Source organism: Lutra lutra, chromosome 4 (genome assembly GCF_902655055.1).
Source record: "Lutra lutra chromosome 4, mLutLut1.2, whole genome shotgun sequence".
In the NCBI taxonomy this organism is placed as follows: domain Eukaryota; kingdom Metazoa; phylum Chordata; class Mammalia; order Carnivora; family Mustelidae; genus Lutra; species Lutra lutra.
In genome coordinates, this window is record NC_062281.1 from 176,056,301 (window position 1) to 176,084,190 (window position 27,890).

The 27,890-nt window shown below is 36.7% G+C and overlaps 1 protein-coding gene across 21 annotated transcripts in view; it reads right to left on the reverse strand.

Moving 5' to 3' along the window:
• Window positions 1-27,890, reverse strand: part of EPB41 (erythrocyte membrane protein band 4.1) — a 199,217-nt gene that overhangs the window by 27,755 nt on the left and 143,572 nt on the right. For 4 of the 21 annotated variants that reach the window (XM_047723953.1, XM_047723948.1, XM_047723957.1 and 1 more), the window contains 5 exons: window positions 24,595-24,764; window positions 20,506-20,562; window positions 20,303-20,344; window positions 19,261-19,323; window positions 14,306-14,482 (listed from right to left, as the gene is read on the reverse strand). In XM_047723953.1, the coding sequence (XP_047579909.1) occupies window positions 14,306-14,482; window positions 19,261-19,323; window positions 20,303-20,344; window positions 20,506-20,562; window positions 24,595-24,764 (509 nt within the window). Of the gene's footprint in view, window positions 1-10,019; window positions 11,112-11,703; window positions 12,053-12,432; window positions 12,484-14,305; window positions 14,483-19,260; window positions 19,324-20,302; window positions 20,345-20,505; window positions 20,563-24,594; window positions 24,765-27,890 lie in introns of those variants that run through there. The other 17 variants (XM_047723958.1, XM_047723949.1, XM_047723959.1 and 14 more) reach the window with 14 other exon arrangements.

Here is a 27,890-nt window from a genome sequence, read left to right on the forward strand (position 1 = left end):
TTGCTGTTTCTAAGTCCAAATCATATCTATGTTACTACCCACAGATTTTGCTTCCTGAAATTATTAAATTTTCTGTAAAAAGAGCCTAAGATTTAACATACTACCTCTATACTCACTTTCCACAATGGAACCCTAAATCTACCACATTTATTAAACTAGCATTTGTTTTCACATTCTCTTCATTCTATTTTATCTTTTTTTTTTTTTTAATGTTTTAGGTAATCTCTATACCCAATGTGGGGCTCGAACTCACAACCCTGCAATCAAGAGACACACGCTCCACCGACTGAGCCAGCCAGGTGCTCCTAGATTTTACCAGAGACCTAGGAATGCCCTACACATACTGCTCAATGATATGATTAGCTCTGTAATTTTATCATCTTTACAATGACTTTGTGGCCTGTTCAAATGTAAATACCTCAGGGAAAGTTAATACATTAAACTGCTATCAGTGTTTCTGTACGCCACAAAAAGGAGATCTGGGTATTCGTTAGACTTTTTTTTTTTTTTAAGATTTTTAAAAATTTCTTATTTTATTTATTTATTTGACACAGAGAGAGAGAGAGATCACAAGTAGGCAGAGAGGCAGGCAGAGAGAGAGGTCTCTGCTGAGCAGAGAGTCCGATGTGGGGCTTAATCCCAGGACCCCGGATCATGACCTGAGCCGAAGGCAGAGGCTTAACCCACTGAGCCACCCAGGCACCCCTCGTTAGACTTTTTAATAAGATTTATATAATCAAAAAAATAAATAGGATAAGAAAAAGGGAGTGAGAAGTAGGAGGCAATGGGATTGAAGGACAGGGTTGTGCACAGACACACATACACCCACCGAGCACATTACCCTTGCTTCGTGCAAACCCAGTAAGAAATGCTTTGCACAGCAAATGCCCACAGAACCAGCAGGAATCGAGGTTATCTTGCTAAGCACAGAAGGAAGATACCCACCAGCAGTGTCCAGCTCCTGGTTCTTTACTAAAGTAAACAATAAATATTATAGTCACTTATCAACAGTCTATTTAAGTAATACCCCCAAATGGTCTGCAACACGCAAACTAACAAATGTAGAACCCAATCCTGATTAGATCAGTTAATTGCGAGTGCTTTGTTTCTACATTTTTCTCTTTAACAAAACATGGGAAATTTATGTTTCAGCAAAGAACGGCTTTAAATGCCTTGGGGGGAAGCTCTAAAAAATGTCTTTATACATTAATTTAGTATCAATATTTGTAATCTTATTCCTGTTTTGAAAATTAGTAATAACTGGTGTTTCCTGTGGTTGTATGACAATCAGTAGGAATGTCAACCTGATGATTAAAACAAATACTTTTATATGGGCACTTGCAATAAAAGATAAATCAGATGTGGTAATAGCTTCTTTTGTAAAAGCCATGTATAAACAGAACATAAAGATGACAAGTCAAGCAGCAATAGCCCATTCTTCAGCCAAAAAAGGAAACGAATGAAGAAAGAACAAAATTCACCAAAAAGAAAATCATTCTCTACCCCCCCACACCCCTCAAGAGCCTCATAAATAATAGTTTTGGTACACTTTCAGTGGAAAACTCAGGCCAGCTGACAGTCTAAAAAAGGACATTAGTATCACAAACACTCAGGATGGGGATAAACTAACAACAGAGTAACCATGTGGCTAGCAAAAGATGAATTAAAAATTCTATCTTTCCTCTCTAGTGTGCCATACCTTATCTTGCAATACATTTCTCTTCATTCTAAATTTTCTCTCTTGGCTATATCTGCCCCCACTCTTTTTTTAAAAATAAAGTTAGTATGCTATTGGTCCCTAGCTAGAAATACACCCTTGTAGTGCTCACTAGCTTCTCCACAGAACTTGAGTCATTTTCATGGTTCTTTGCTATTCTCTGGCATATAAAGATTACATCTGGATAAAAGGGGCTTACTTAGATGTTGGCCTTTAGTAAATTACAGTTGGTAAAACTGCTTATTATAAGAAAATCACTCCATAATGCAGCCTCTCGCAAATGCCAGCAAATGAAATTTGCCAATGACAATTATCCTTCAAACATAGTTTTTATAATTTCCTTAATAGTGCTGTTATTAGATTATCCCCAGAAAAGGTGACTGTAAAAGCAACAGCTTCAAAATCAGTGCCTGATGCAAAATTTTATCTATTAGGTAATAGAAAATTTTGCCTTAATACTGCACTCACCAGCAAGGACTCCACAGATCAAATGAGTGTTCTCAAACCTGAACAGAGCTTTAGAAGTCAGTTTTCAGCAAATATTAAAAGTTATACTAAACATGTCTAGGAGACCAGAAGCCTTTGGTTAGTAAATTTTATTTCAAGATACTAAGAAGGGCTAAGATCGAGAAATAGAGATAGAGAGGAAGGAGTTATAACCAGTATAAAAACTCTGATCATTTAATATGGAACACGAATATATTTGGCAGGATTTCTCAGAAATCCCAATTCCAAAAATGATTAAAGACATAATAAGTACTTAAAAAAACATCCTGGCCCAATTTAGTATCTAGAAAATTTAATATCTAGAAAATAACATTTTGATTCCACAGAACTAAGTACAACAGGAAACTCTTATTAGATACTAACTAGCTGTATCTTCTCTTCCTGAAAAATCCTATAATAATGAAAATGACTTTCCATTGTAACATTTTCAACAAGTTCCTAAAAAGAACATGGCTTTGAAGAAACTCTTCAAAATTTTATACTACTCAGACACAGCCAGGAAGTACATACTTTGAGCTAGTGAACAGACACTTCAAAATGTGGAGTGTTGGTTTTAAGTAATTACCTGCGTGGTACAATAGAATCTAGAACTAACATAAGAGATAAGGCTTACCAGAGGTGAAGTGAATAAAGCAGTATACCTTCTGTTAATTCCATATTATAGGAGAACGCTCTCCTCACACCCACATATCCACACCCACTCCATTCTTCACTCTTCACTATGATCACAGTGGCAATACTGGATGATTAATAACCACTAATTTGTAGCGTGCTTTATAAAAAAACAAAAGACAAACTCAGCATATTAAAAATGCTTCTAACAGATGAGACAATCACATGTGTTGCAGTGACTGATTAAGATGGTTAGAAAAAAGTTATTTATAACACTTGGTATAAATAAGTCAAATGAGTTCCAAGCTGATTTTAAAACATTAATATGCTAAGAACTGAACACATGTCAAGGTTATGTCTGCTTTAGGACTGAGCAAAAGACAATAGAGAAGAGTGAAAACATGGAAAAACAAGGGAACTTTTCTAGAAAGACTGGCTGATAATGTTTTTTTGCTAATCCCCTGAAGCAGAAGTTTCTTTTCCTTTTTCTTCCTCCTTTTTTTTTTTTTTTTTTTTTTTGAGTGGATCTATATACTGCATTGCTGGCTCCTATTTCCTTAATGAGTACTATCACCCAGAATCAGATTTTCAATAAGATTTATTCAAGATAAATTTACATATTAACAGCAAATAACGTGAGAAAAATATCAAAGAAAACGTTCCAAAAGAGAAGTTCTTAGCAGATTTCTTTAGGCTTAAATATCTTGCTGAACTGCTAAGGGATAAACAATTTATTCAGCTTAGTATCAGAGTTAAAGCATCCTGGCCCAGAGAATGGAAAGGAACGTAAATTTACGGATTTATTAGAAAGCACCTCCCAAAGCTAAACACAGACCAAGGACTTCTTCAGAACACAATCATGTCCATGGCAACCAGGAAGCAAAGACACTTCTGAAAGGATATAAATTCATTTTATTCTGACTTATTGATAAATACTGTCCCAATAGGCCCCAAATCGGGTGGGGGGGGTCCTCTTAGGGAAATCTCTTTATTTAGAACAAGGAACCCTTCTAAAATGTTTTCCTTAGATTCCCAACCTTAAATTTATACAACTGTTTGAAACACTAAGGTGTACCAAAACTTCAGAGTAAAAAATCATTTCATGTTCTTTAACACATTTGTTAGATATCTCTAAAAACTATCTAAAGAGAAAATGATTTTGGGAATTGTTTCTTTATTCCTTAGGGGAAAATGAAAGCAGACCCTTGAAAACCAAACCAAACAAAGGGGTTAGCTGAATTCATCACTAAATATATTAAGAGGACAGTTAACATTGAACAATCTGGAAAACTGACAAAGGCAGGGGTGTTGTGATGGTTACAGATATGTTAGATTATAGTTCTGGTGCACCCCAATTACTAAATAAATAGAAACAAATGCGTTGCATTTTGTTTTCCATTTCTAGTCATAAACAAGACTGAAAATACTTCAACACTGAATAAAGATGCTAGAGCATCTACAGCTCTTCAAACAGTACAAAGGCAGAAAGAGTAAATTTATCAGTTCTCTGGTTCTCTAGACCTGTATCAGGGGTCAGTCAGCAAACTATAGCCAACAGTTCAAATCCAGCCCACTCCTTGTTTTTGTATTGCTATGAGCTAGGAACGATTTTACATTTTTTAACGGTTTGGAAAACATAAAATGATATTTAGTGACCATAAAAATTATGTGAAATTCAAATTTCAGTGTCCATAAATAAAGTGATGGAATATGTTCATCTTCATTTGTTTGTTGTCTATGGTAAACTTGAGTGGTTATGCCAGTGACTATATGGCCTGTAAAGCCTAAAATATTTATTATCTGAACCTTTATAGAAAGTTTGCCAACTCCTGGTCTATCTGATATACAAAACCCTTGATATCACAAGAGTTTGGTACACTTGGTGTTTTTATGCCATGTGAAACGCAAGAAAAAAAGGATCAAACTCTTCTCTGCAATGTATTTTAGATAAACACAAATTGTCAAATATCAGGTTCCCTTTATGATGTCACACTCCAAGATGCATTTATAGATACAAACAAGCACCCGATCTCAGTAATACCTTCCATAGAGAAAACAGCTGGCTGTTACTTTTGGTAAATGGATAAGAGCTCTTAATTGAACCAAATTACAAGACATTAACAAGAGAGACTGAGACCTACTACAGGAGATTTCTTTGAAGAAACCACGGACCATGCTACAGGATTAATAAGAGAGACTGTGGCTTCTGGCTCATATAGGGGTTTTTGGGCTACTCACATATACTGGTTAGGCTTATGGTGATTAATTTGGCACAAATCTGTGTCCCAATACAAGAGATTCTACATGAAAAGTTAGAGTTTATCCATTACCATCTGTGACTAATCATTTAATCCAATTTAACAAATTTTAAGTATTTGCTATATATCTGAGATACAAAGGTGATAGATTGGCAAACAAAGATGCATAAAACAAAGACTCTCACCTTTGAGAATCTCACAGTTTTGAGGAGACAGGTACAAGCTAAAAGAGATGGATTAACGTCATTTCAAATTTTTAATACCACTTTTTTTGGTGGGGATCTAAGCCATCATCAGAATGTTACACAGAAAGTAAGTTTCCATAAGTTTACCATATCACAATGATATAAATTAAATCACATGGGGGTGCTAAAGTATATAAAGATTAGTCAGTCAGAGAAGGCACGCAAACCTAGCATGCCGCCTCTGGCAGTACGCTCCTTCAAAATAGAATAGTGATTCTGTCTTGTTAACAGATTCTGGGCTACAAGAAGTTTCCAAAGCTACAAAACTATCCCACCTCCTCTCTTTCATCTAAAAAAAAAAAGAAAGAAAGAAAAAAAAATCCCACGTGCCTGTGTCATCTATGAAGAAGCTTGGGGATTTCCAGGAATTTCAAGATGTTCTTTTTAAGAAAGAGGGCAAGTGAATGGATAAGAACACAAGATGAATAAACCATTGGCAAGCAACCGATGGGCAACGGAGCCAGAAAGAAAACGAGCTGATAAAACAAGGACAGCTAGAAAAAGAAAGAAAAAGGCAGGATAACATGTTAGAAGGAAGATTGGGACAGATCTGGATATCAGATGGTAAGTTATCTGAGGGCAAGAACGATGACTAATTACAACATGGGAGTTACATTTAACTATGTGAATTTAATATGAAATAATATGAAAGATAGAAAATTCTTCAGAAGGCTTCCATTCAGGACCAAGAATTGAAATCTATAGGGAAACAGATTTTGAGTTAATATAAGAATGATGTATACGCAAAAATCAGAGATGTCCAGATGTAGTATGCTGTATCTTGGGAGGCTAGAGATCACTTTGTCCATAAATGGTTTTAAATCACTAAATGATATTGCACAGAAGAGTCAAGCGTTGGAGTGGAGAAGAGTTGGATCAGGGGCTTATCCAACCCTAAAATTCTGATAATGCTGCCTCTTTGCATCTGTAACACATAATGAGGGCAGTGAATAAATGCATAGCAGTAACCATGGTTTCCACTTAAGTTTTAGTCTCTGTTTCATTGAGCTAGGATCCTGTACATATGAAGACTCTTCTTCAAAGAGAATAGTAGAGGAGAAAATGAGAGACTAAACTGCACCTTTTAATGACTTGGGTGGGGAGGGGCCTGAAGAGATAGTTGGGACTCATGCTTCTCCTACCCTCTAATCTTTGAAATGTTAGATTTATTCTATTACTTACTGCGAACAGAACTCGGACTATAAAGTGGGAGGCTGTTCTCTGTGATATCAATCACAAAAGATTAGAAAACCATTTCTAAAGCATACACTTCCTCAATGACCTGTCACCCACACATTTAGTTAGGCTATGATTGAAGTTATTTAGCTTTTAGCCTGTATTTCTGATCTGTGGGAGTAACAGACTGCTTCTTTTTGTCTCTCAAGTTTTAATAAGATAAGAATTTCATTTATGAAGTGAAATACTCCATGAATTTCTTTTTTTTTTTTTTAAGATTTTATTTATTTATTTGACAGAGAGAGATCACAAGTAAACAGAGAGGCAGGCAGAGAGAGAGAGAGAGGGAAGCAGGCTCCCCGCTGAGCAGAGAGCCCGATGCGGGACTCGATCCCAGGACCCCGAGATCACGACCTGAGCCGAAGGCAGCGGCTCAACCCACTGAGCCACCCAGGCACCCGACTCCATGAATTTCTAATTGTTGATCACAGCCATCCCTGTTCGCCTTCTGGCTTCCTCCCTCTAACAGCCATACTTTCTTAACCATTTCCAGTGCCCAATCCCAGGTCCATATCAATATTTGTTTGTTTGTTTCTTTGTAGCATGCTCTGCTACAGTAAAGAAGGAGCTCCTAAGGCATGAGGGGTAACAGAAACAGAAATGAGAGCAGACTCATTGGTCCACTATCCACTACAATGTGGAGGAGGCCAATACAGTTATCCCACATGCCATGCATAATGGAGAACAGAACAAGGACTCATCTCCATTTCTAGTACCAAAATTACAAACAACAGGGTTAGTTTGAGTGCAATGAAAACAAGCAACATTTTTTTCTCAGTGTGGTAGAGAATGCTGTAAAGAAGTTTGGGATTTTCTAATTTCCGTGAAGAATACAAGGGATGGAAACTGTAGAGAAGTTTATATACCTTTACTATACTCAATACTTTGGGGGGAAAAAAAAAAACAAAACAGCAACAAAGTGAAAAAGTGTCTCATACTATTTTTGAATTTTCTGTCTTCCTTTTGTAAATATGTGATCACTGGGTAAAGCCCAAGTATAAATTTTGCTTGCTAATACCATCTAAAAAAACAACCAAACCTCTTATGCTTAGTATATTCTCCATGCTTATCTGTAGGAAATATTACAAAAGTAACTCAGGAATGTAGGAGACAGTAAATCTGCTTATACCCACAGCAAATTCAGAGAAAATTTTACAACATTTACTAGAAAGAAATGTACTAGGATCTAGGATGACAAATGGAAACCTAATCCACAGAAAATCCCCAGTCTAATATTAGTCAATGAAATCAGTATCTTCTCCCTCCAAAACTTTTACCAGAGATGTAAACAAGCTGTAAAATTGATCCACATGAACTGAATCTCCTTCATATTCTAAGTGTTAGCATAAGTAGATGGCTAAAAGATAGGTCCAAAGATTGATGCTGGGTTTATTTTCAAGTTTGGTCCACTGTAAGAATACCTTAAGGACAAGATGAATTGTTTAAGAGTATGATGAATTTGGAAAGACATTTCTACCTTCAGTAGTTTTAAGTGCTTGGTCAAATACCAGTAAGAAGTAGATGGAAATCAACGCAACTATTTAACTGCTTGCTTTTGTATGAAAAAATTCTAAGAAATTAATGTCTGTTGATTTTTAAGTTTTCATCTTCCCAGTCCCCAAAAGACCAAGAAATGAACAACAACAACCAGAACTTCTGGTTCCTGGAAAACGTTACAGATTCATTCTCATGAGGTAGGTTTGTCTCCATGTTACTAGGTGGAAATCTGGGCACCAAGTAGTTAACTTCTGAACTTCTGAACTTCTCAGAGTCATCCTAGAAATGATTAATAGCAAAATCAAGGCAAAAAACCCCAAGACTTTTTACTGGTCTGTATTGATACCTTTAGTCCAAATTGGTTTTGGTTTTGTTTTATTTTGTTTTGTTTTTATTTATCAACTGGCCATTAAGAAGCTGAACCAGGATAAAACCAATACACAGTTATTTGGATCTGTCTCTGGCATTCAGAATGGAATGAGATATGAGAAGGAAACTAAGATTATTTACAGCTTTGTTACAAATATCAGCAGCATTAACAGTAGTTAATACAAAGCTGTAACGTCTACTATTTTTTCCTCTGTTAACTGTGATGGGTATATCTTTTGAACCTGCACTGACCAGCTTAATCCAACAGGTTTGGCACTTCTCTCAACCATTCTTATCCCATTAATCAGAGAAAGGGCCTCTCCTTTAACCATCAATAAGGATCTCTGAGGACTCCTGCTGCACTTCAAAACACTGAAAAATATTATTGACTTATGCTGGACTTTTAATGGACTTGGAATAACTCGACTACAAAGGGAAACAAAATCCAAGGTGAAGTTTACAATAATAGTTAATAAAAAGCTGTGTACCAGGATGAAAACTGAAAATATAATCATAAGCCATTATAAAAGTAACAATAAATTCTGATTATTTCCTTTTCAGTTTCCTGAAAAATTTTTAGAAGACTCTAACCAATGTTACAGTTTTGTAATTTCATAAGGAAAGCTCTTACATTTCTACTTCAAAGACAAAGGGGACTACTTAGGATGATCACTTTCTGTGTCAGAGGACAGCTTTGCAATGTGTTAGATTGAGGTTTCTCTTTTCTTATTATGAGTGAATCAAGAAATATGCTTAGTTACAAAATATTTGTTATACACAGACATAGCCTGTGACGTGAAAGATACACACCCATAACAGATTTTAAAATTCAACCCGCCCTTACTTCTTTTCCCATTTTGGGGGGAAAGCCTATGATGACAGAAGAGCGGTTTTCAGGAAATACCAGAGAATTATTTCTACATGTCTCCAGAGAAAAATAGAATTGTGGTGGGTGTTGAAGGACAAAGATTCTTGGCATTAGTATTCTTTCTTTCTTTCTTTCTTTCTTTCCTTCTTTCTTTCTTTCTTTCTTTCCTTCTTTCTTTCTTTTTTGCTGTAAGAAGCCATCATCTTAAAAACAAAAGGTCTTGTTTAGAAGTTTCATCAACTAAAAGTGTTGAGAAGTAAAACAAAGTGCAAAAATCTCAGTTTGATAACCCCATGAACTCAGATTTCAAAACAGATATTTGAGACATTAACCAAAGCATCCATATTGGTACATCCAAGTGCCATAAAAAGTAAGCTACATGCAAGATGTCATTAATACCAAGGTAAAAAATAACAGGTTAGACATCTGAGTTGTGTTGTGAAAACAAAGCACACCCATATTTACTTCAGCGAAGCTTTAAAAATCAACATGCAAACAGAGGAACACATACTTGTCATGATAGAACTTTAGCTCACAAAAGCCATCAATTAAAAACAATTGATTTCAACACAAATGTAAGAGTAAACAGGTCTGAAGTCTATCAGGAAAACAGAATATATCAATATATATTTTAAGCTTGTGATAATGGCTAAATATTGCTTCTAGCAATATAATTACTTAAGTCATAAAGAAATAACACAGTATTAATTCAGAGAAGGGTATATTTATGTACAGATCTTGAATAAGTCTGTATTCTAGGACTTTTAAAGATGGGTACAGTGGTCTGTAAATTCAGCCCTGGCTGGAGGCTAAGGGGGCACCAGCACAGCACCATTTTCCTTAAACCTTCAACATTCTACTTGTGAAAAGCTGGCGTTTAACCTTTGCAGATCCCTTCTATAGACCAGGCAGGATAAAGATGTTTTTCCCTGTACATTTCAGAAATACACATAAGAAGGCCACAGATGTCAAAAGCCCTTTTCCAAAAAAGGCCTTTGTATATACTGGTTTGATATCTCAAGAAAAGGAGTGGTTATGGATTCATAGATTAAAACGTATCATTTTAAGGCTTTTGAAAAATTAATAAGTTGAATTTTTTTTTTAAACTACAGAGCCCATGCCACACAAATGACTATAGAAGATTAGGAAATATTCCATCAAATGTTTCTACGAGTATCCTGCTTTGCGTGTTAACAGTGGAGAAGAGGACACAACAGCAGTGAACAATACACACATGCAGGATAGAAGAGTTAAACCTTTTTGGGGAAAGTACCGACTGTCACATACTTATATCTGATTTCTCTGAACTTGTTAAGCGTCAGTGAGGAAAAGATGGCTTGGGCAATCCATTGCTACTCCTTTGTACCCCACAATACACATTCTATGAAGAATAACATTTTATTGACAGAAAAATGATCAAAAAGAGCTCCCCTAGGACAGTGAACTATGAAGATCAAAGGGTATCATACAGGAGATAACACAGTAGAAGTAAATGACAAAAGTTCAATGGCTTTAGTCTTGACATTTCGGATGAGCACCCTGTTTTCCGATCACAGAAAGACCAACCACCAAACAGCCAACGCAAGAATCACGAGAAAAGACATCATGAAAGGAATACGAGGAGATGGAAAAGTACTAGAGTAGAGGTGGCACTTTTTGAGAGACTTGTGATCCTCAGGGATTGGAATAGAAACCTTGGGAAGAATTTCTTCATTGTCTTGCTGGGGCAAGGCTCTCTCAGTAGATCTCTCTTGCCTTTTAATTTTCTCTTCATTCTGCACTAACAGAGCACGTTGCTGTGTCTGCTTTCACGGTAGAAGATCAAGAAAGACAGAGAAAGATGAACAAAATGACAGATGGAAAAATGCTCAAAAATGATACTTGGGGATGTGCAAAGGATTTGGGAAGATCTTTTGGGACACTCTTTATTTTACTTTACTTTGGCAATTTGTCCCAGCAAAGTCTCTATAACATAGTCGGGTATTCAACAGATAATTTTTTGAATGAATGAACATTAGAAGTCTTGAAAGTTCAAGCAATTACTCGACTTCCTTAGCAAGAGTATTTTTCCTCCTTCAAGGATACTCATATATGAATATTGGTCATTTTTCATTGTTTTAGTGCTGCCAATTTTTCTTAGATCACTTGGGTAAAGCCAATAATGAAGCATTCTTCTCGCCATGAGAAAAGTTAGTTTTATTACAAACAGAATGGCAGAATATAAAAAGTTATCCTCATATCCCTTCATATAGACTTAAAAAACTGCAACAGTTCAACAGCAATTAGCTTTTGTCAAGGGAATAAAAATCTTAATCCCGTACATTTTAAAGATTGCAAAAGAAAAACAAAAGTATAAAAGTTTGTATGTGCCTCCAAGGTCTACCAAAAAACAAACAAAACCCCCCACAAATCTCAACAACTGTAAACTTCCTCCCCCTCTTGCAGAATCATGATTAAAAATAATAGTAGTAACAACCATCATGAAGGTTTATACATCACATGAAGCAGAGTTTTTGACAATTCTAAGGTAAGTTGCCTTTTCCAAATGTCCAGTTGAGAAGTTTTTCCTCCCCCGACAATTTCTGTGCTCTGCCACCTAGTCAAGAGATGTTATCTATGAAAGGAAAAACTTGGCTCTAAGTTCTCTCAGTTGGGCCAGCCTTCTCTGATCAGTTTGGAATTTTGACACAGGTTCTTTGCACACCCCTAAGTGATATTTATCAGGGAGAAAGTAGCTGGGGGACTGGTCAGCAAAAAAGAAAAAAGGAAAGAAAGGATGCAAAATCATAATGATTTTTAAAAGAATATAAGGAGGGAGAAGAAAGACGACATAAAAAGAATAGGGTACAATTAAATTCATTTTCTCTCTGAATACATATTTACATCTTCATGCAGCTTTTCAACCAGCCATGCGCCAAAATAAGCAAATTGAAAGCTGCAAAAGCTGCAGCTGTGGAAACGTTATGTGTTAGGTCAAAAGGCAGTGGAGTGTGAACTTACTAGTAGAGCCAAAAGAAAAAAAATTACTCAGCAGCTGCTGTTCGGTTCTGGGGGAGTATCTGCTTAGTGCCATGGCAAGAGCAAATTCGGATTGAGAAGCACGAGTCATAACAGCAGCTTTACCTCTGGCCCACCAACCTTTCTTTCCGAGGGAAGGACAGAGGTTTTCTTCACCTGGTCATACACAAATTATATAGAATTCAGTAGCCTTGCAACGCGACAACAATGCTGCCCAAGTCGGAAGAGGTATCCCCAGAGAACAGAAATACTGCCCTCATCATTGAAGAAAAAGTAAGATATGCCAGAAAGTGGAGTTATCCTTTAAAAAAGGTTATCATAGGACAGTTCTTCTTACTTATTCTGTTATTCATTTAGAGGAGTAATATACAGAAGCACAGAGCTAAAGTGGCTCAAGTACTCCCCACCAATCTCATTTATAAAAGTCCTTTCTTTAAAGTCCACAGAATGACATACCCATTTCCAACCAGCCCTGAGATGATTTCTGGAAGGTTTCTATTAAGATAGAAGATATTTTCTGGAAATGGAGACTGATTCAAATTTGCCAAACTTCATCCAAGAGAGTATTAAATTACTTTTTCAAAGTAATCGAGCATCTTTTATTACTTCCACAGAGTCAAAAAGAAAGCTTCTAGAAAATAAGCAGCTATGGTTTAGAGAGACAGTTAACCAGGCAAGACAGCAACATGGCGTTTCTCCTGAAGTCTAGATCTATAGAAAGCAGAGTCACTGTCTCAGTTTAGGCTACATTATCTAGATTTAGAATCTAAAACTGATGTCCATTTGCATCAGGGAATGGAGGCTGAAGAGGATGGAGAATAGAAACAACAGCATCCTGTCACCCCCGGTAACTAGCTACCCATCATTCAGGAATTCTCCAGTCTTACTTGGTGAAATTGGTCTGACTCTACTTGGAGAACTCTTGGCCAATTTCAATCGCATTTTGAAAAAGATAAAAAGTCCCCTCTGCGAGTCAACTTTTATCATCTTCTCCAGTTCCAGAAACTAAACAAAGTTGAATAGTGTACCATGAATTCTCAATTTAAAAACAAAGTTTTTTTTTTAACATTATTAAGACATCACTACCTTTCTTGACTAGAATTGCTGTTGCTATTGGTGAAAACCAGGAATATAATTTTAAAAATTATCATCACTCATTAAATCATTGTGACTACTTATATAAATATTAACCTGTATAAGCTAAAGATTAAGAATTTTTAAATATATGCTTAAGGTAACTTTTAAGATATTTCATCACACAGATTCATTTAGTCAGACGTAGGATTTCTATGACAGGTAATGACAACAGCACACACACACACAAAAAAAACCCAGCCTGAAAGGTATCTCCAACTTCTTCTAACTGTGACTATCTTACAAAACAACATGTTAAAAGTTTGAAGCTGCTCATAAAGATGAACTGTCAATAATTTTTCTAAAATTGAAATATTAATGTGTGGTGTTCTGCATTCTCTGGCTTAGAGGCCTCCCTGGTTTATTATATAATTGTGGTCAACCATTCCAGACATTTCTCAGTTGTGCAAATGTTCAAATAAAGTTTAAAAATATGTTTATCCTGTTCCAATTCTGACCTTACTAAATTTAGTAAATTCTCTGGTCCTTGGAGGCACAGTTTGAACACAAAGTTCCACTGGCTTATGGTCAATTTGTAAATACACACTAGCCAGAAGGAGGCAGTTCTCAAGAGCCTAGTCATCTAATGGTAGCTCTAAACGGCTCCTATAATTCGACTGGGTAGCCCATATGACTTAAAAACAAGTGTTTGGTGCTCGCTTCGGCAGCACATATACTAAAAACAAGTGTTTGATTATGAATGCCTTAAAGCTGCAATGAACTGGTGAGGAACCAAAGCTAAATTTCAGCTCTAACCTTATTTTACTTATATACAGAACATTTAATAGACAATAACGTTTATTTCATTCATTCTCACAAGTGGTCACGTGGACGAAGTACTCACTCCTTCTCCTGTAGGAAGCTGCCCGTTGATGTTAAGTGTTCGGAATGGGGAGTGAGTGGATAAGCGTTTATCCCATTCACTAGGCCGTGGTTCTGGTACAGATTCCATGAAGTTCTTTTTCAGCTCACTGATGCTGGCATGATGTTTTTTAATCTCTTCTTGACTTTTGTCTAAATCCTACAGTTGAAAGGACAAACATGCAAAATAATAAATACTCAGAGGAAAAAAACACATCAGGGGAAGCCCACTAGACTATATGGGCACTGGCAGAAAACACACCACATCCAGGGCAGATGTTACTAATCCATAAATTGCATTCAAATTTTAAATATACAACATGGTATATTTGCTTGGATTTTTTTTTTAGTATTCTTTTTTTTTTAATTAGGCACTTTTCTTGGAAGCAGTAAAGCATCATAACCCTACAACTCTTAGCAGTTTTGTAACCCACAGACCTCACTCCTTAATTTTGCAACTTTTCTTCCCATTACAACACAGCGCTAGATCTCCAACTCCTCATCCCAAGAGGGTGATATCACAGATCAGTTAGCCCCGTCTTGATAAGAACTGATTGAGGCTCAGCTCAGGCAAGATGGAGATAGCAGTAGATAAGGAGCAGCTATTAAACAAAGGACATGATAAAAGATGCAACTGCCACCATTGGTTGCTTTGTTTTGGTGAGTTGCAATCATATAGCATCCCTCTGTTTATAGCTGGAGATAATTCTGCTTCCTTATTACTAGGTGGTATTACTGGTTTTGATGAACAGGAACAGCCCTTTCTTGTTATAAGAATTTATCACTAGAATTCCTGGCCAAGCCTTGAGAGCAAATTGTTATTATCTATGAAAAATCTCTCAGGTGTGTGATATGATGGCTTTTTTTCTTTACCAATACTATTCGTGCTTTTTTTTTTTTTAAGATTTTATTTGTTTATTTGACAGACAGAGATCACAAGTAGGCAGAGAGGCAGGCAGAGAGAGAGAGAGAGAAGAGGAGGAAGCAGGCTCCCCGCTGAGCAGAGTGTCCGATGTGGGGCTCGATCCCAAGACCCTGGGATCATGACCTGAGCCGAAGGCAGAGGCTTTAACCCACTGAGCCACCCAGGCGCCCCCTATTGGTGCTTTTAGTTAAATCCAGCTCCCTGCTCAGCGGGGGTCTGTTTCCTCCCTCTCCCTCTGTGCTCTCTCTCTCAAGTAAATAAATAAAATCTTTAAAAAAAAAAAAAAAAAAAGCCTTATGCCTTCCAGCTTCTGACAGCTTTACTTCATCCCTTAGTAGAATTCAAAGAGGGGCCTTCTTCCAGTAACTTTCAATGGATTGGAAGTAATTTAATAAGAATTCATCAAATACCTTATATATCTCCTCAACAGTTTAAAAAATATCTCAACTGTTCCAGCAGAATTGGATAGTGGACAACTAGGTTTAATATCCCTTAAATGGGATATTCCAGGGAGAAAGGATCAAAACAAAGGTTAATAAAACCAGAAGTAACATTCAGGTTTATGTAACAGGAGGCAAATACAACTTTCAAAAAGTAGACTTGGCCAGAAATAAAATGGGAAATACAATTTAAAGACAAAAACTGAAATGTTCTTTGTCCAACATACTTCTCCAAAAAAGCTCAGATCAAAATATGTGGGAGCCTGTCACTTGATGAATGCTAAAAATTCTGTGTTTATTATATATCATGGCAGCTCTGTATCCAAGAAAAGCATAATATTAAATATATCTTTTAATATGCTGTATAAATTTTGAGATTAGCCTCTTTCTCTCTTTCTTTCTTTCTTTCTTTCTTTCTTTCTTTCTTTCTTTCTTCTGTGGAAAACCACCACATTTGGGGGGAAAATTGGAACTCATTTAAATAAAAATTTCAAAAAATCTTCTGGAGCCACGCATGCTTCAACTAAATGAAATTTTTTCAAAAGCAATGTCAAAGGGAAAATAGCATAGGAAAAAGAATTGGTGAGGCACACGACATAATTTTGATTCTGGAGATATTCATTCAAAAAATTCACTTACTAATCTGTTCTTTTTATTTTGGCAAGACTAAACCATGTATGTTTGCTTTGAGATCAAAGAGAAAACTAAACCCAAAATGGACAACCCTGTAGCTTCCCCATAAAATTACCTCTTGCTTGTTGGGATGAAATGTGAGTATAGCCCATGAATATGGGCTTCACCATGAGGAAACAACAGTGTGCACTTTTATTCTAGCTGAAAGCAAGAAAAGCATGTTTACTAGCTAAAGAAAAGCACGAACAAGCTTGGTCAAAGACCCAGTAGTAGGCTGGGCAACTGAGACCCACAAGGTATGTAAGTCCCTGTGACCCAGCTCCTAACTGGAAATTAAATCTGCTTGGTCCAAGAACAACTTAACACATTTGGGAGAGTTAAAGTATGAATGGAACAAAACAAAAATGAGCAAGATGCTATGGTAAAACCATAACTCTCTATATTTGCCTTTTAATATGAGAGTCGTGATTTGTTACTCTTCTTGCCTAGCTTTTAATTGGCTTGGAACCTGAGAAAATAAATATTTCAATAAAATCAGTAGCTTCTGAAGGAGCTTTCTCCATCCTTCTTAGCAGGCTCTGTTAGAAACCTGTGGGGGCACAGAGTAAAATTAAGATCTCAAAGGGACCTGTTCCAAATAGAATTTGTCATAGACACTTGCTACAGGTTCTCTCTGGGAGATGGAGGAGGAGGCGGTAGATCTAAAAATGAACTCGACCTTATTTGGCCAGAACAAAGCATTAGTGGGGGTGGGGTAGGAGAGATGCTTTACAAAAAAAAAAAAAAAAAAAAAAAAAAAAAACACCACCTGCTAGAGTGACAGATAACTTGAGAGAACATCCTTATGGGGTGGAAGGGAGACAATTTTTGAAATTTTTTTTCTTTTACTGTAACTAGAGAATGATGGTTAGCCAAACTACTTTGGCTGCTTTTAGGCTAGATATTTTTTGATACTTATCATCTTATAATTTTAGCAGCAGCCAAACCAAACCATTAAATATAAAATGTTCTCAAAAAGTAGTTAGTAGTTTTAATTTTCAAATGCACACTTATTTAGAAATCCCCTCTTGTTGCTACCAATGCAATGTTGGAGAGAAAAAACACATCACACACAGGGACTCTGTGAGTCTCAGAAGCCATAACACACCTCATTGAACACATGACAAATATATGATTGGTACTGCAGGTTCCAGTCAAAAGGAGGCACTAAAGATGGACTAGTGAAGAAAAAGGCATGTTTGGGATTGGGAGATGTTACATTGTCAAGGACAAGGACATCATCTGACCTCTGTAATTCTTCCTAATCCCAGAAGCAGAACCATTCATGTCTAGTTTTAGTTACGAAATCAAGCAGAGGTCTAGCTGCCGAGTTTGAAATATCCTAGAGTCCAGCCTTAAAAAACTTCATGTTACATGAGGTAAATGTACATAAAGTATTTGGTATTGTGCCCATCGCACAGTATGTGATTAATGAAGGCTGACCAAAATTTTTATTACTTTTATTAAAGTACCCTATACTTTGCAAGCACTCAAAATGTATGTTTTGACAGAAAATAGGACAAGGTTAAGTAACTATTAGAGGTCATTATATTAAACCAGAGATCTATTTTAAAGTTTCTTCAGATTTCCAGTTTAATACTATTTAGTACATTTCTTGTATGTTCATTGTTCAGGTCTCAGCTAGTATGTTCTCTTTCCAAAGAGAACTTCCCATCTTATTCGGAGATTTCCTTTCTTAGCACAGCATACCACTTATTTCTGTCACAGCTTCCATAATAACTTGGTATCATTTTATTGCTATTTTTTACCTGTTTATTGTTTCTTTCCTCCCTACTTCTACACATTGTTAAGTTTCCTGAAGGCAGAAACAATGTTTATCATCTTCCTCTGTATTTATGTTTCCTTCAAGTTTAAGTTAAATCCCCAGTATCAGAGTTATATTCATCTCTTTTGGCTCTGTCTTGAGCAAAATCGTAAGATAATCTGGTCAACTTTTATATATGAGTCTTTGTGTGGTGTAAACTAATGTAGCCTCAGTGTTTTCCATATAGATAACTCCACGTTCTCTACTTTTTCCTCATAGAGTTCCCCTACTCTTCTAATTAGTTTCATATTTCCCTGTTCAAGGTGGAGCTCCAGACTAGCTAAGTATACTAATACAACTCAGGTAAAAAGCAAATCATTGTTGAATGTAATGAGAAAATGACCTTACAATTCCTAGAGTAGACAGTATGTTGCTATTTCTGAATGGAAAAAACGAAGTTTAATAGCGATAGATAGGTAGACCCTAACTCAAAACCTAGCTTTACCAATTTACTGGCTTTGTGACCACAGGCAAATTAAATTTCTCTAAGGCTCGATTTTCTTATCTTTAAATTAATCATCTTAAGCCCACAGACCTGTTTTTGTAATTAAACTATCTTATATTAACTACAGATTAAATACCAGGTCCCCTCTTTCCTTCCTATATCTTTTTTCTTTCCTGACTGTCCTGTCATTTTTTGATACCTCCAATTTTTAAGTCCATTTTTGAATTGGGATCATTTCTCCTACTTTTCCACACTCAGTTCAGAAGATGAAAACTATACTACAAATTTGATGCCTGGGACACACAGGAGTTTATACTCTCGGAAAATTCAAGGAGTTTTTGACAGTGATATTGAATTTTCTACAAGTCGGTTATTAAAACAATGGAACCATAAGAAGCAGAGGTAGTCCCAATCATATATTTTTTAGATAAGTATGACAGATGGAAACTAAAGAGTCAGAAGGAGAGACGGTTGCATATCTTCATGTTTACCAACATGCAAAAGCATTTTAAACCTAAAATTCTGTCATGCAATGGCATGCAAAACCAAGCGCAGCATAAAGAAAGGGGTGATTGCAGAGAGCGCAGAAGGTGTAGGCAACCAATGAAATAAGCTTCAAGTTCATACAAACCTCCAACATTAAATTGCTATGTCTGATATAAATGTTTTCACCATCTAGTCTCTCTCTCTTTTTCTGTGAAAATGAAAGAGGGGAAAAACAGAAAAGCATAAAAAATTAAAATGTTGTTCTTGCAGGGAAAAAACTGCAAATTGGCAAACCAAAAAAATGAGATGTCCACAGCGCAGCATACGCCAACATGAAATGGTCACAAAACTACAAGGACACACACAGAACACATTACCACTAGAAAACGGATGACCCTATTCATGAGTGATGGAAGAAAGTGATGACCTTATTTAAATAGACAGTGCTCCTGGCTTCATTGGCTTCTTACACAGTAAGCTGTTTTATGTTCATTTTTGAAATTCAACTGTTTGAGAGTTATCTTAAAGTACAGGACTTTAAGAAGCTTTGAAATCCCATGTTCCACAGCATGGAGAAATGCTGTAAAATGTTATTTACCTTCCCGAGACATAGTTCATACTTAGTAATACCACAGTAGGTATATCTCTAATACCTTTCATAAGAAAGATCTAAGGGCACTTTATACACGATTAGTCAATATTCTCTTCAGTAAGGACTGATACATCCCACTCTATATTTGGGAAGAACGGGCACAGAGCAGCAAAACACAGTTATGAACAATGCCAGGAGTTGCTGCTATGATGGTTTTCATAGTAAGTATGTATCAAATATTGTCCATGTTTCCAAGAATATGATGCCACTGAAATATTTCTTATCAAGTTGAAATATGAAGGATAGTTTTGGTCTTCACTAGTTACTTCATTGTTTTTAAAAAGGCATTTTCCTCCTGGGAGGTTTATTTTAATGAAAAATTTCAACAAATAGTATAGGATTATAATTTCTTTGCTATACACATGTATATGAGTGTATGCAAATATATATGTGCGCAAATATATATCTGCGATTTGAAAAGAATTTCTGATGAAGAGAAATCAATGAAAAGAATGGATCACTGTCTTTTTAATGCACTGTAGAAGTCAGCATGGGTGACGATAATGCAGTTTTGTGAAAGTGAAAAATGGCTGACCTTCCTCATTCTTATCAGATCTTCAGTTTTTTCTGCAAGCTTCTGTTTTGCCATTATTAAAAAAAAAAAAGAAAAATGATAAAATATTGGCTCAATGAAGTTTGTTTGAACCTTTATAATATTTTTTAAGGGAAGGGACTTGGGGAGAAGAAAAAAAATTGAGGAGGGAGGAGAAAAGGTATAAGTGGCCTGTTGGCACAAACCTGTGTTTGGTCACCATTTGAGGTGGGTACTGTGACCTCGATGTGGGTTTTTTCCACCTACATTTAAGAAATAAAGTGGTAAAAACATTTTAGGTTAGTAGGTTTCTATGAGTAGCATTATTTCCAAATAAGCCGCATCTTTAAGCTGCTTGCAAAATAAGCTGATATGTGATCAACATGATGCAGTCTTATGGGGGTGTGACAGGAAAGGACATTACTCTTCAATGGTCATCTGTTAGTTCACCATCATATTTTCAAGGCTGAAGAGGTAATTTGGACAGCCAAATGATAGTAAAAGAAGATTACGATAATTATTCCATCAATGAAGAAAACATTTTTACACTTATTGATAAAAAAGTACTTATACAAAAAATAATTTGGGCTTAAATAAGGCATGTGTTTTTGTTTTGGCTTTTTTTTTAATGATCTAGAAGTACTTTAACATTTAAAAACGAATTTACAAATGAAGATATCAAGGTAGGACACACATGACAAAACAAAAAGAAAATCTTTACAGTTAAAGCACACATATAATAAACCACATATGACACAAAAAATGTAAATACAAAAAAAATTGTTAGTTGATCAATATATTTAAGGAGGCACTTTCACCTTGAGTTTATTAGGCAAGAAAACATCAAAATAAACTCAATTCAAATTGTTACTGATGCATGCAATTACTTCCAAGGCTGATTTATAAATAAGCACACATAGGGCTCAGCTGCAACATTCAGCAATCTCTAATCTCCTCTCCAGGGAGTGGGAGCCCTTGTGTTTGGTGGTTAAATAAGATTCATCCTTAATAGTAGGAAGAGAATAACTGCGGCCTCCTGCCTAGCTTTGAAATACCTTCAGTAATAGTCATTTTATAGACCCCAAATGGAGCAAGTATAAATTTAAGAAACCCAAACAGACTATTAAGAGGAAGCGTTTTAGAGTGAGCAATGCCTAAAGCAGTAGGTATTTCAAAATTAGAAAAAAAAAATTTTTTTTAAGATTTTTCAAATTTATTTGACAGAGAGAGATCACAAGTAGAGAGAGAGAGAGAGGAGGAAGCAGGCTCCCTGCCTAGCAGAGAGCCCGATGTGGGACTCGATCCCAGGACCCAGAGATCATGACCTGAGCTGAAGGCAGAGGCTTTTAACCCACTGAGCCACCCAGGCAGCCCAAAATTAGAAAAATTTTTATTAAGGATCAAATCAGTCACTTTGTATCATGAACTTCTTTATAGAACCTCACCAATCTGTGGTTTTGACACGTTCTTTTTAATCACACTTGGCAGCATTACCTTGGAGTATAATGTCATTGTGCTATTTTCCCTAGGACAGAATGTAGAGAACATAACACCAAATTTTGTGATACTGTCAAATCATAAGCACATCCAGCTACAGTACTTTTAATTACCAGGATAACAGATAATTTGTGTCATTTCTACTATGAATCCCGTTATATTTGATGTGTGGTCATTAGCAAGTTATTTCACCTAAGTCTTTTATTGAAAAAGTAGAGATAATATACCCACAAAGTAGTGAATGTTTAGCAAATGGCAGTTTTAAATTATTTTGCAGGGGCACTTGGATGGCTCAGTCATTGAGCGACTGCCTTGAGCTCAGGTCATGATCCCAGGAGGTCCTGGGATTGAGCCCCGCATTGGGCTCCCTGCTCAGCGGGGAGCTTGTTTCTCCCTCTCCCACTCCCCCTGTTTGTATCCGCTCTCTTGTTGTCTCTCTCTCTCTCTCTCTGTCAAACAAATAAAAAAAAAATATTCAAAATTTTTTTACAAAAAATCATTTTGTAAAGCTAAATTACTTGTTTCAATGAATAATGACCTTTTGCTTTTTTCTAACAGCAACAAAGTGAGAGCCTCTACTTCAGTCTAAAAGTGGAGGCCAAGTAGCAAAGGTAGTCAAGCCCCTTCAGAGAACATTAAATGAGATAACGGTGTGCATAGGGGCGAGGTACTATTCCACACCTGCAAAATAGGTCTTGTCAAATGACTCAAGATGCAAAAAGCTACTTCTATCTGGCACCAAATTCATGTTAGCTAATGAAATTTATATAGTGTTACAAGGTTATTTTATTACACTATTGCTTTATATAATAACTATGGCTTCAGGTAAACTCCATAATTATTTTCTATTGTTACAAATAAAATCAACTCAGAGTCATCCTTAATTCTGTCCCTACTATTACAGTAATAGAAGGTTATCAGAGGTGATTTTTAGTTTGATCTTTATGTAAGTATCTCAAAACATATACATACACAGAATTAATCAGCAAGAAAACCACCTACTGGCACTTGAATGGGAAGCATAGACCAGGAAGTGATCTCTCCCCTCTATCAGGTCCCAAGAGCAACAGGAACCTATTCTTAATACCTGTGTCTGACTTATAAGCCAAAGAACAAGTATGGGGGCATCTGGGTGGCTCAGTCAGGTAAGCACCTGCCTTTGGCTTGGGTCATGATCTCAAGGTCCTGGGATCCAGCCCCACTTTGGGCTCCCTGCTCAGCAGGGAGCCTGCTTCTCCCTCTGCCACCCAGTCATGCTTGCTCACTCTCTCTCTCTCAAATAAATACATAAAATCTTAAAAAAAAAAAGGAAAAAAAAAAAAAAAAGAACAAGTATGTTAGCAGAACACCAAAGGAATCTTAGCCACTCAAAAAGATTCCTTTGCAGGGGCGCCTGGGTGGCTCAGTGGGTTAAGCCGCTGCCTTCGGCTCAGGTCATGATCTCAGGGTCCTGGGATCGAGCCCCGCATCGGGCTCTCTGCTCAGCAAGGAGCCTGCTTCCTCCTCTCTCTGCCTGCCTCTCTGCCTGCTTGTGATCTCTGTCAAATAAATAAATAAAAAATCTTAAAAAAAAAAAAAAAAGATTCCTTTGCCAACTCCAATAATCCAACACTTTCCAGTTAGTACAACAAATGGAGGAATAGTCAAAAGTGCCAGATGAGATATCCTAACGTTAAAAACTGAGATAGTCTAACCTTAAAAAGGCACTGTTGATACTGAACCTGATGGCCAGTATCATACACATCTGGCTAGGTTAAAAAAAAAAAAAGGCAAATATCTACCATTTGCTCAATTTTTTTTCTCTCTTTAGACTCAAGTTGGTCTCAAAAGACAGTAAAAATGGCATGTCATGTAGAACAGTTTTGTTTTGTTTTGTTTTAATACAGTCAAAACAAAGCCAAATTGGCCACTGCTCTACAGATAAACTAGACACTGAACTGGGTCCAGAAGAACAGGATTAACTCATCTGCCAAGATGAGAGCACTTACTAAGGTCTTCCATGGTTAAAAATTTTTTTTTGGCTTTAACTTTCTTAACAGACATATAACAACATAATTTTTAAAAAAGCACTGCCTCTAGTAATTCCTGTTGTCAACAGTGATACTTGTGTTTGTGTCAGTAATTCTGAACATCTCAACTACATCACAGCCTAAATGTGCTTAAAAGGCTAATCAACACATAGAAGATCAGTCCAGCTACTGTTAGTCCTGGGAAACCTGCTAATTGGTGATTTTTCAACGAGATCAGAGACTGCGGTACAATCAACGCAGAACTATAAGCAACTCAGATCCTACATAAGGATTTTTGCCTTTCGTAAACAATTTGATTTGAACAACTGTATAGAAGTGCTTTATGTAATACTAATTGGGATATTCTCCGGGTATGTTGCTCATATACTTATCTTAGGAAATCAAATTATATTATAATCCTATTAGCAGAGCTTACTTTTAAAAAGGAATGTGGAGATTCCTTCTGGATGAGTAAAAATTATTTTTAAAAGCAGATGATCACAGTGCTGATGTGCTTTATAGGCTCTTTTTTTTTTTTTTTAAGATATAAGTTAGGTAACTGTATAGGTAGGTCACCTGAAAACTTCTCGGATGGTTTAGTCTTCATGACATAATTCTATGAAAATATTTTACAGGTTCATGGGGAATACTTTCTTTTAGAAAGAGTAAAGAAGAAATAACTTTGTTAGAACTCTACAAGAATCAATGCTTTGAAAACCTTCCTGGCCAAGGAGTTAACATGTCTAAACCAGAAAGTGAACTAGCCAGATATTTGAATTTATGACGTACCTTCCACGCTTCTGTGGGTTCCGGTTCAGCCTGCGCGGGTGGCACTTCTTCCTTTTGCTCTTCAACCTTCACTGTTTCCTTCTGTGCTTTAGAAACCTCTGTGTCATGACTCTGAGCAATGGCGGGTGCAGAGGTGGGCCGGGGACTTCGGTCTGAATCGACAGCCGCTGCTACGTGAGAAAGGGAAAAGGGAAGGATAAGTGAAGGCAAGAGTCACTATACTACTTCATTCAGAGTCACCACGTAAAATAATTGTGAATCCAGGACACAGTGTCTGGTGGGCTATCACACAGAAGTTAAAAAATAAATCATTAGTGCTCTGCCAGGTTACTGATGGCATTAAAAAAGCTAAAACAGGGGCGCCTGGGTGGCTCAGTGGGTTAAGCCTCTGCCTTTGGCTCAGGTCATGATCTCAGGGTCCTGGGATCGAGCCCCACATCGGGCTCTCTGTTCAGCAGGGAGCCTGCTTCCCCCTCTCTCTGCCTGCCTCTCTGCCTACTTGTGCTCTCTGTCTGTCAAATAAATAAATTTAAAAAAAAAAAAAGCTAAAACAGAGAAGCTAAACTATGCTATTGTGTTCCATAAGGGGGCGGAGCAGATCCAAATACAAAAAGAAAATAAAAACTCTTTTTAATAAAAAGTTAGCAAGATTGTTTAACCTTGTACTCTGTTAGTTTCAAGAACCTGCAATGTAAGGGCACCTGGGTGGCTCAGTGGGTTAGGCATCTGCCTTCAGCTCAGGTCATGATCCTGGGGTTCTGGGGATCAAGTCCCACATCGGGCTCCCTGCTCAGCGGGGAGTCTGCTTCTCTCTCTCCCTCTGCCCTTCCCCCTGCTCATGCTCTTTCTCTCTCTCAAATAAAGAAAATCTTTAAAAAATAAATAAAGAAAAATCTTAAAAAAAAAAAAAAGAAACTGCAATGTAGTCTGTGGAGAAAAAAAAAGAGGTTAATTAAGTCTGACTTCTTTCATGAAGCTGTATTGAAATACACATCCATTTATTTATAGGTGACTTTAGGAAACTAAAAACTATGTTCTAGGAAAAAGGATCAAGTCTGACTTCTTCTGTTAAGCCTGCTTGGAATGATTACAAAATAACTTGATAAACTGATCTTGTAAGATATGCATACTTTTTGATGTTTAAGGGCAAACCTTTGAACAAGATACTTTCCCTTTTAATAAGTCATTTGATTAAAATAATATGAATTCAAAACCTTTGGCCTTTAGTCCTTTAAAATAAAAAACTTTTGAGTTCTCTCCTACCCTCAGAATATTATCAATTTGTGTTACAGCCCCTCTTCTCTGATAGATCTAGGGCAGTGGTTCTCAACCAGGAATGATTTTGTCCCTCAGACAATATTTAGGAATGTCTGGAGATATTTTTGATTGCCGCAACTGGGGAGAGAAGCAGGAGGGAGTACTAGCCAAGGTTCCTGAGATTGAGGAACCCTGACTTAGGGAAAAGGCTGTATAGATACTGTTCTAGAGATAATATGCAATAGAAGCTTAGAACAATAGCTTGATCTTTCAAAGTTAATAGTTGTTTTGGGTTGGACTATGAGGCAGCTAAGTTTCAGATCACTTACTTCAAAAACAACTACTCATACTCTTTTTATGATTTTTATCTTCATTCTTTCAGGGACTAAAAAACACCATATACATACTTTGTAGTAGCCTCACTTATCTGGCAGTGTCTAGAAATGCAGTGTGTCTCCACATGATTTACTTATTTATTTTTAAGTAGACTCCACACCCAGCATGGAGCCCAACTTCTGGGGCTTGAACTCATGACCCTGAGATCAAGACCTGAGATGAGATCTAGTTGGAGGCTTGACTGACTGAGCCACCCACGTGCTTCTCCACGTGATTTAATATTTCTGATAACAGGTCATTATCCTTTCATGAACTGCGATTTTTAAATTTTAATTATTTTGCATGGAAATCCTTACAACTTTTATTGTATGATTTCTTGCCTTCTTAAACTGAACATACTGAATTTCCCTTCTTTTTAAAAAAAGATTTTATTATCTTTCTTTTTGAGAGAGAGAGAATGTGTCTGAGTGGGGGGAGGGCCAGAGGGAAAGGGAGAGAGAGAATTTTAAGAAGACTCTTCACCGAGAATCTCAACCAGGAGCTATGCCCGACACGAAGTGACGCTCCCCCTCACGACACTGAGATCATGACCTGAGCCAAAATCAAGAGTCTGATGCTTAACTGACAGAACCACCGAGACAACTCTGAATTTATCTTGATAAATTTAGATTTATAAGTAGTAAATATTAGCTAAAAAAAAGGAATTCCATGAATCAGAACAGACAAAAAATCGGAATTCACAACTACTTCATATATACAACTCCAAGAAAAAAATGCTCATTTCCCAGTAATAATCTCCAGTGAAAGAAATCACTTCTCAAAGTATACACATGGAAAACCGGAGAACCAAAGGAATCGTCTATCTTCCAATGAAAATTCTGTGGCCTCTTGCAAGTCCTTGCTACTCATGGGTGCTGGTGCTCTCAGCTACTCAGTGCAAGAATGGCAGATGGCAGACCAAATCTAACAACACAGGGGAATGTGACAAAATATTTTGCTCACAGTTGTGTTAAACTATCATTATACATGTGTATTCACACCTCCTCTCAAAGAATTAATTCAACTCTGCCTGGCATCATAGAAACATAGCCCATGCTTTCACCATGTGTTATTTTGCCACTTGCATTTGGTTTTAATCCAATACTAATACTGCAGAGCCAAATGATTTATGTCTTTGGTATTCCTAGCCCTGGCAATCTGTACCGTCTGTGGAAAAGTAGGTATCAGTGTGGAAACTGGCAGTTAGAGGCATCGAGTTTCACTGTTTGTAAAATGTAGACGATATTAACTCTATAGAAAAGTTAGGGAAGACATACTCAATGGTTATGAAAATATTTTATAAGTACTACATATTAATAACTTTTAATGTCATACCACTAAGTCTCTTTTTTGTTGTTGTTATGGGTTAATATCATTTCAACACCCTGTTGGGAAAAAATTAATTATGCACACACTGATATGCAATTCAAGTGAAAGATTTCACCTGGGAGCCCCGGAGAGAAGCAAATTTCTTTCCTTTTCTCAATAAGAAGATACAAAGTATGGATCACAACAGAGAATCATGGTAGTGTTCTTATTTATTTTAGACATCTTTATGGAGATATAATTCACATAATTCACCCATTTTGATTGTATAATCCAATGCTTTTCTGTATATTTTGGGGAGGGTAGTGATGGCTTTTTAAGATATTTTGGCTCTTCGG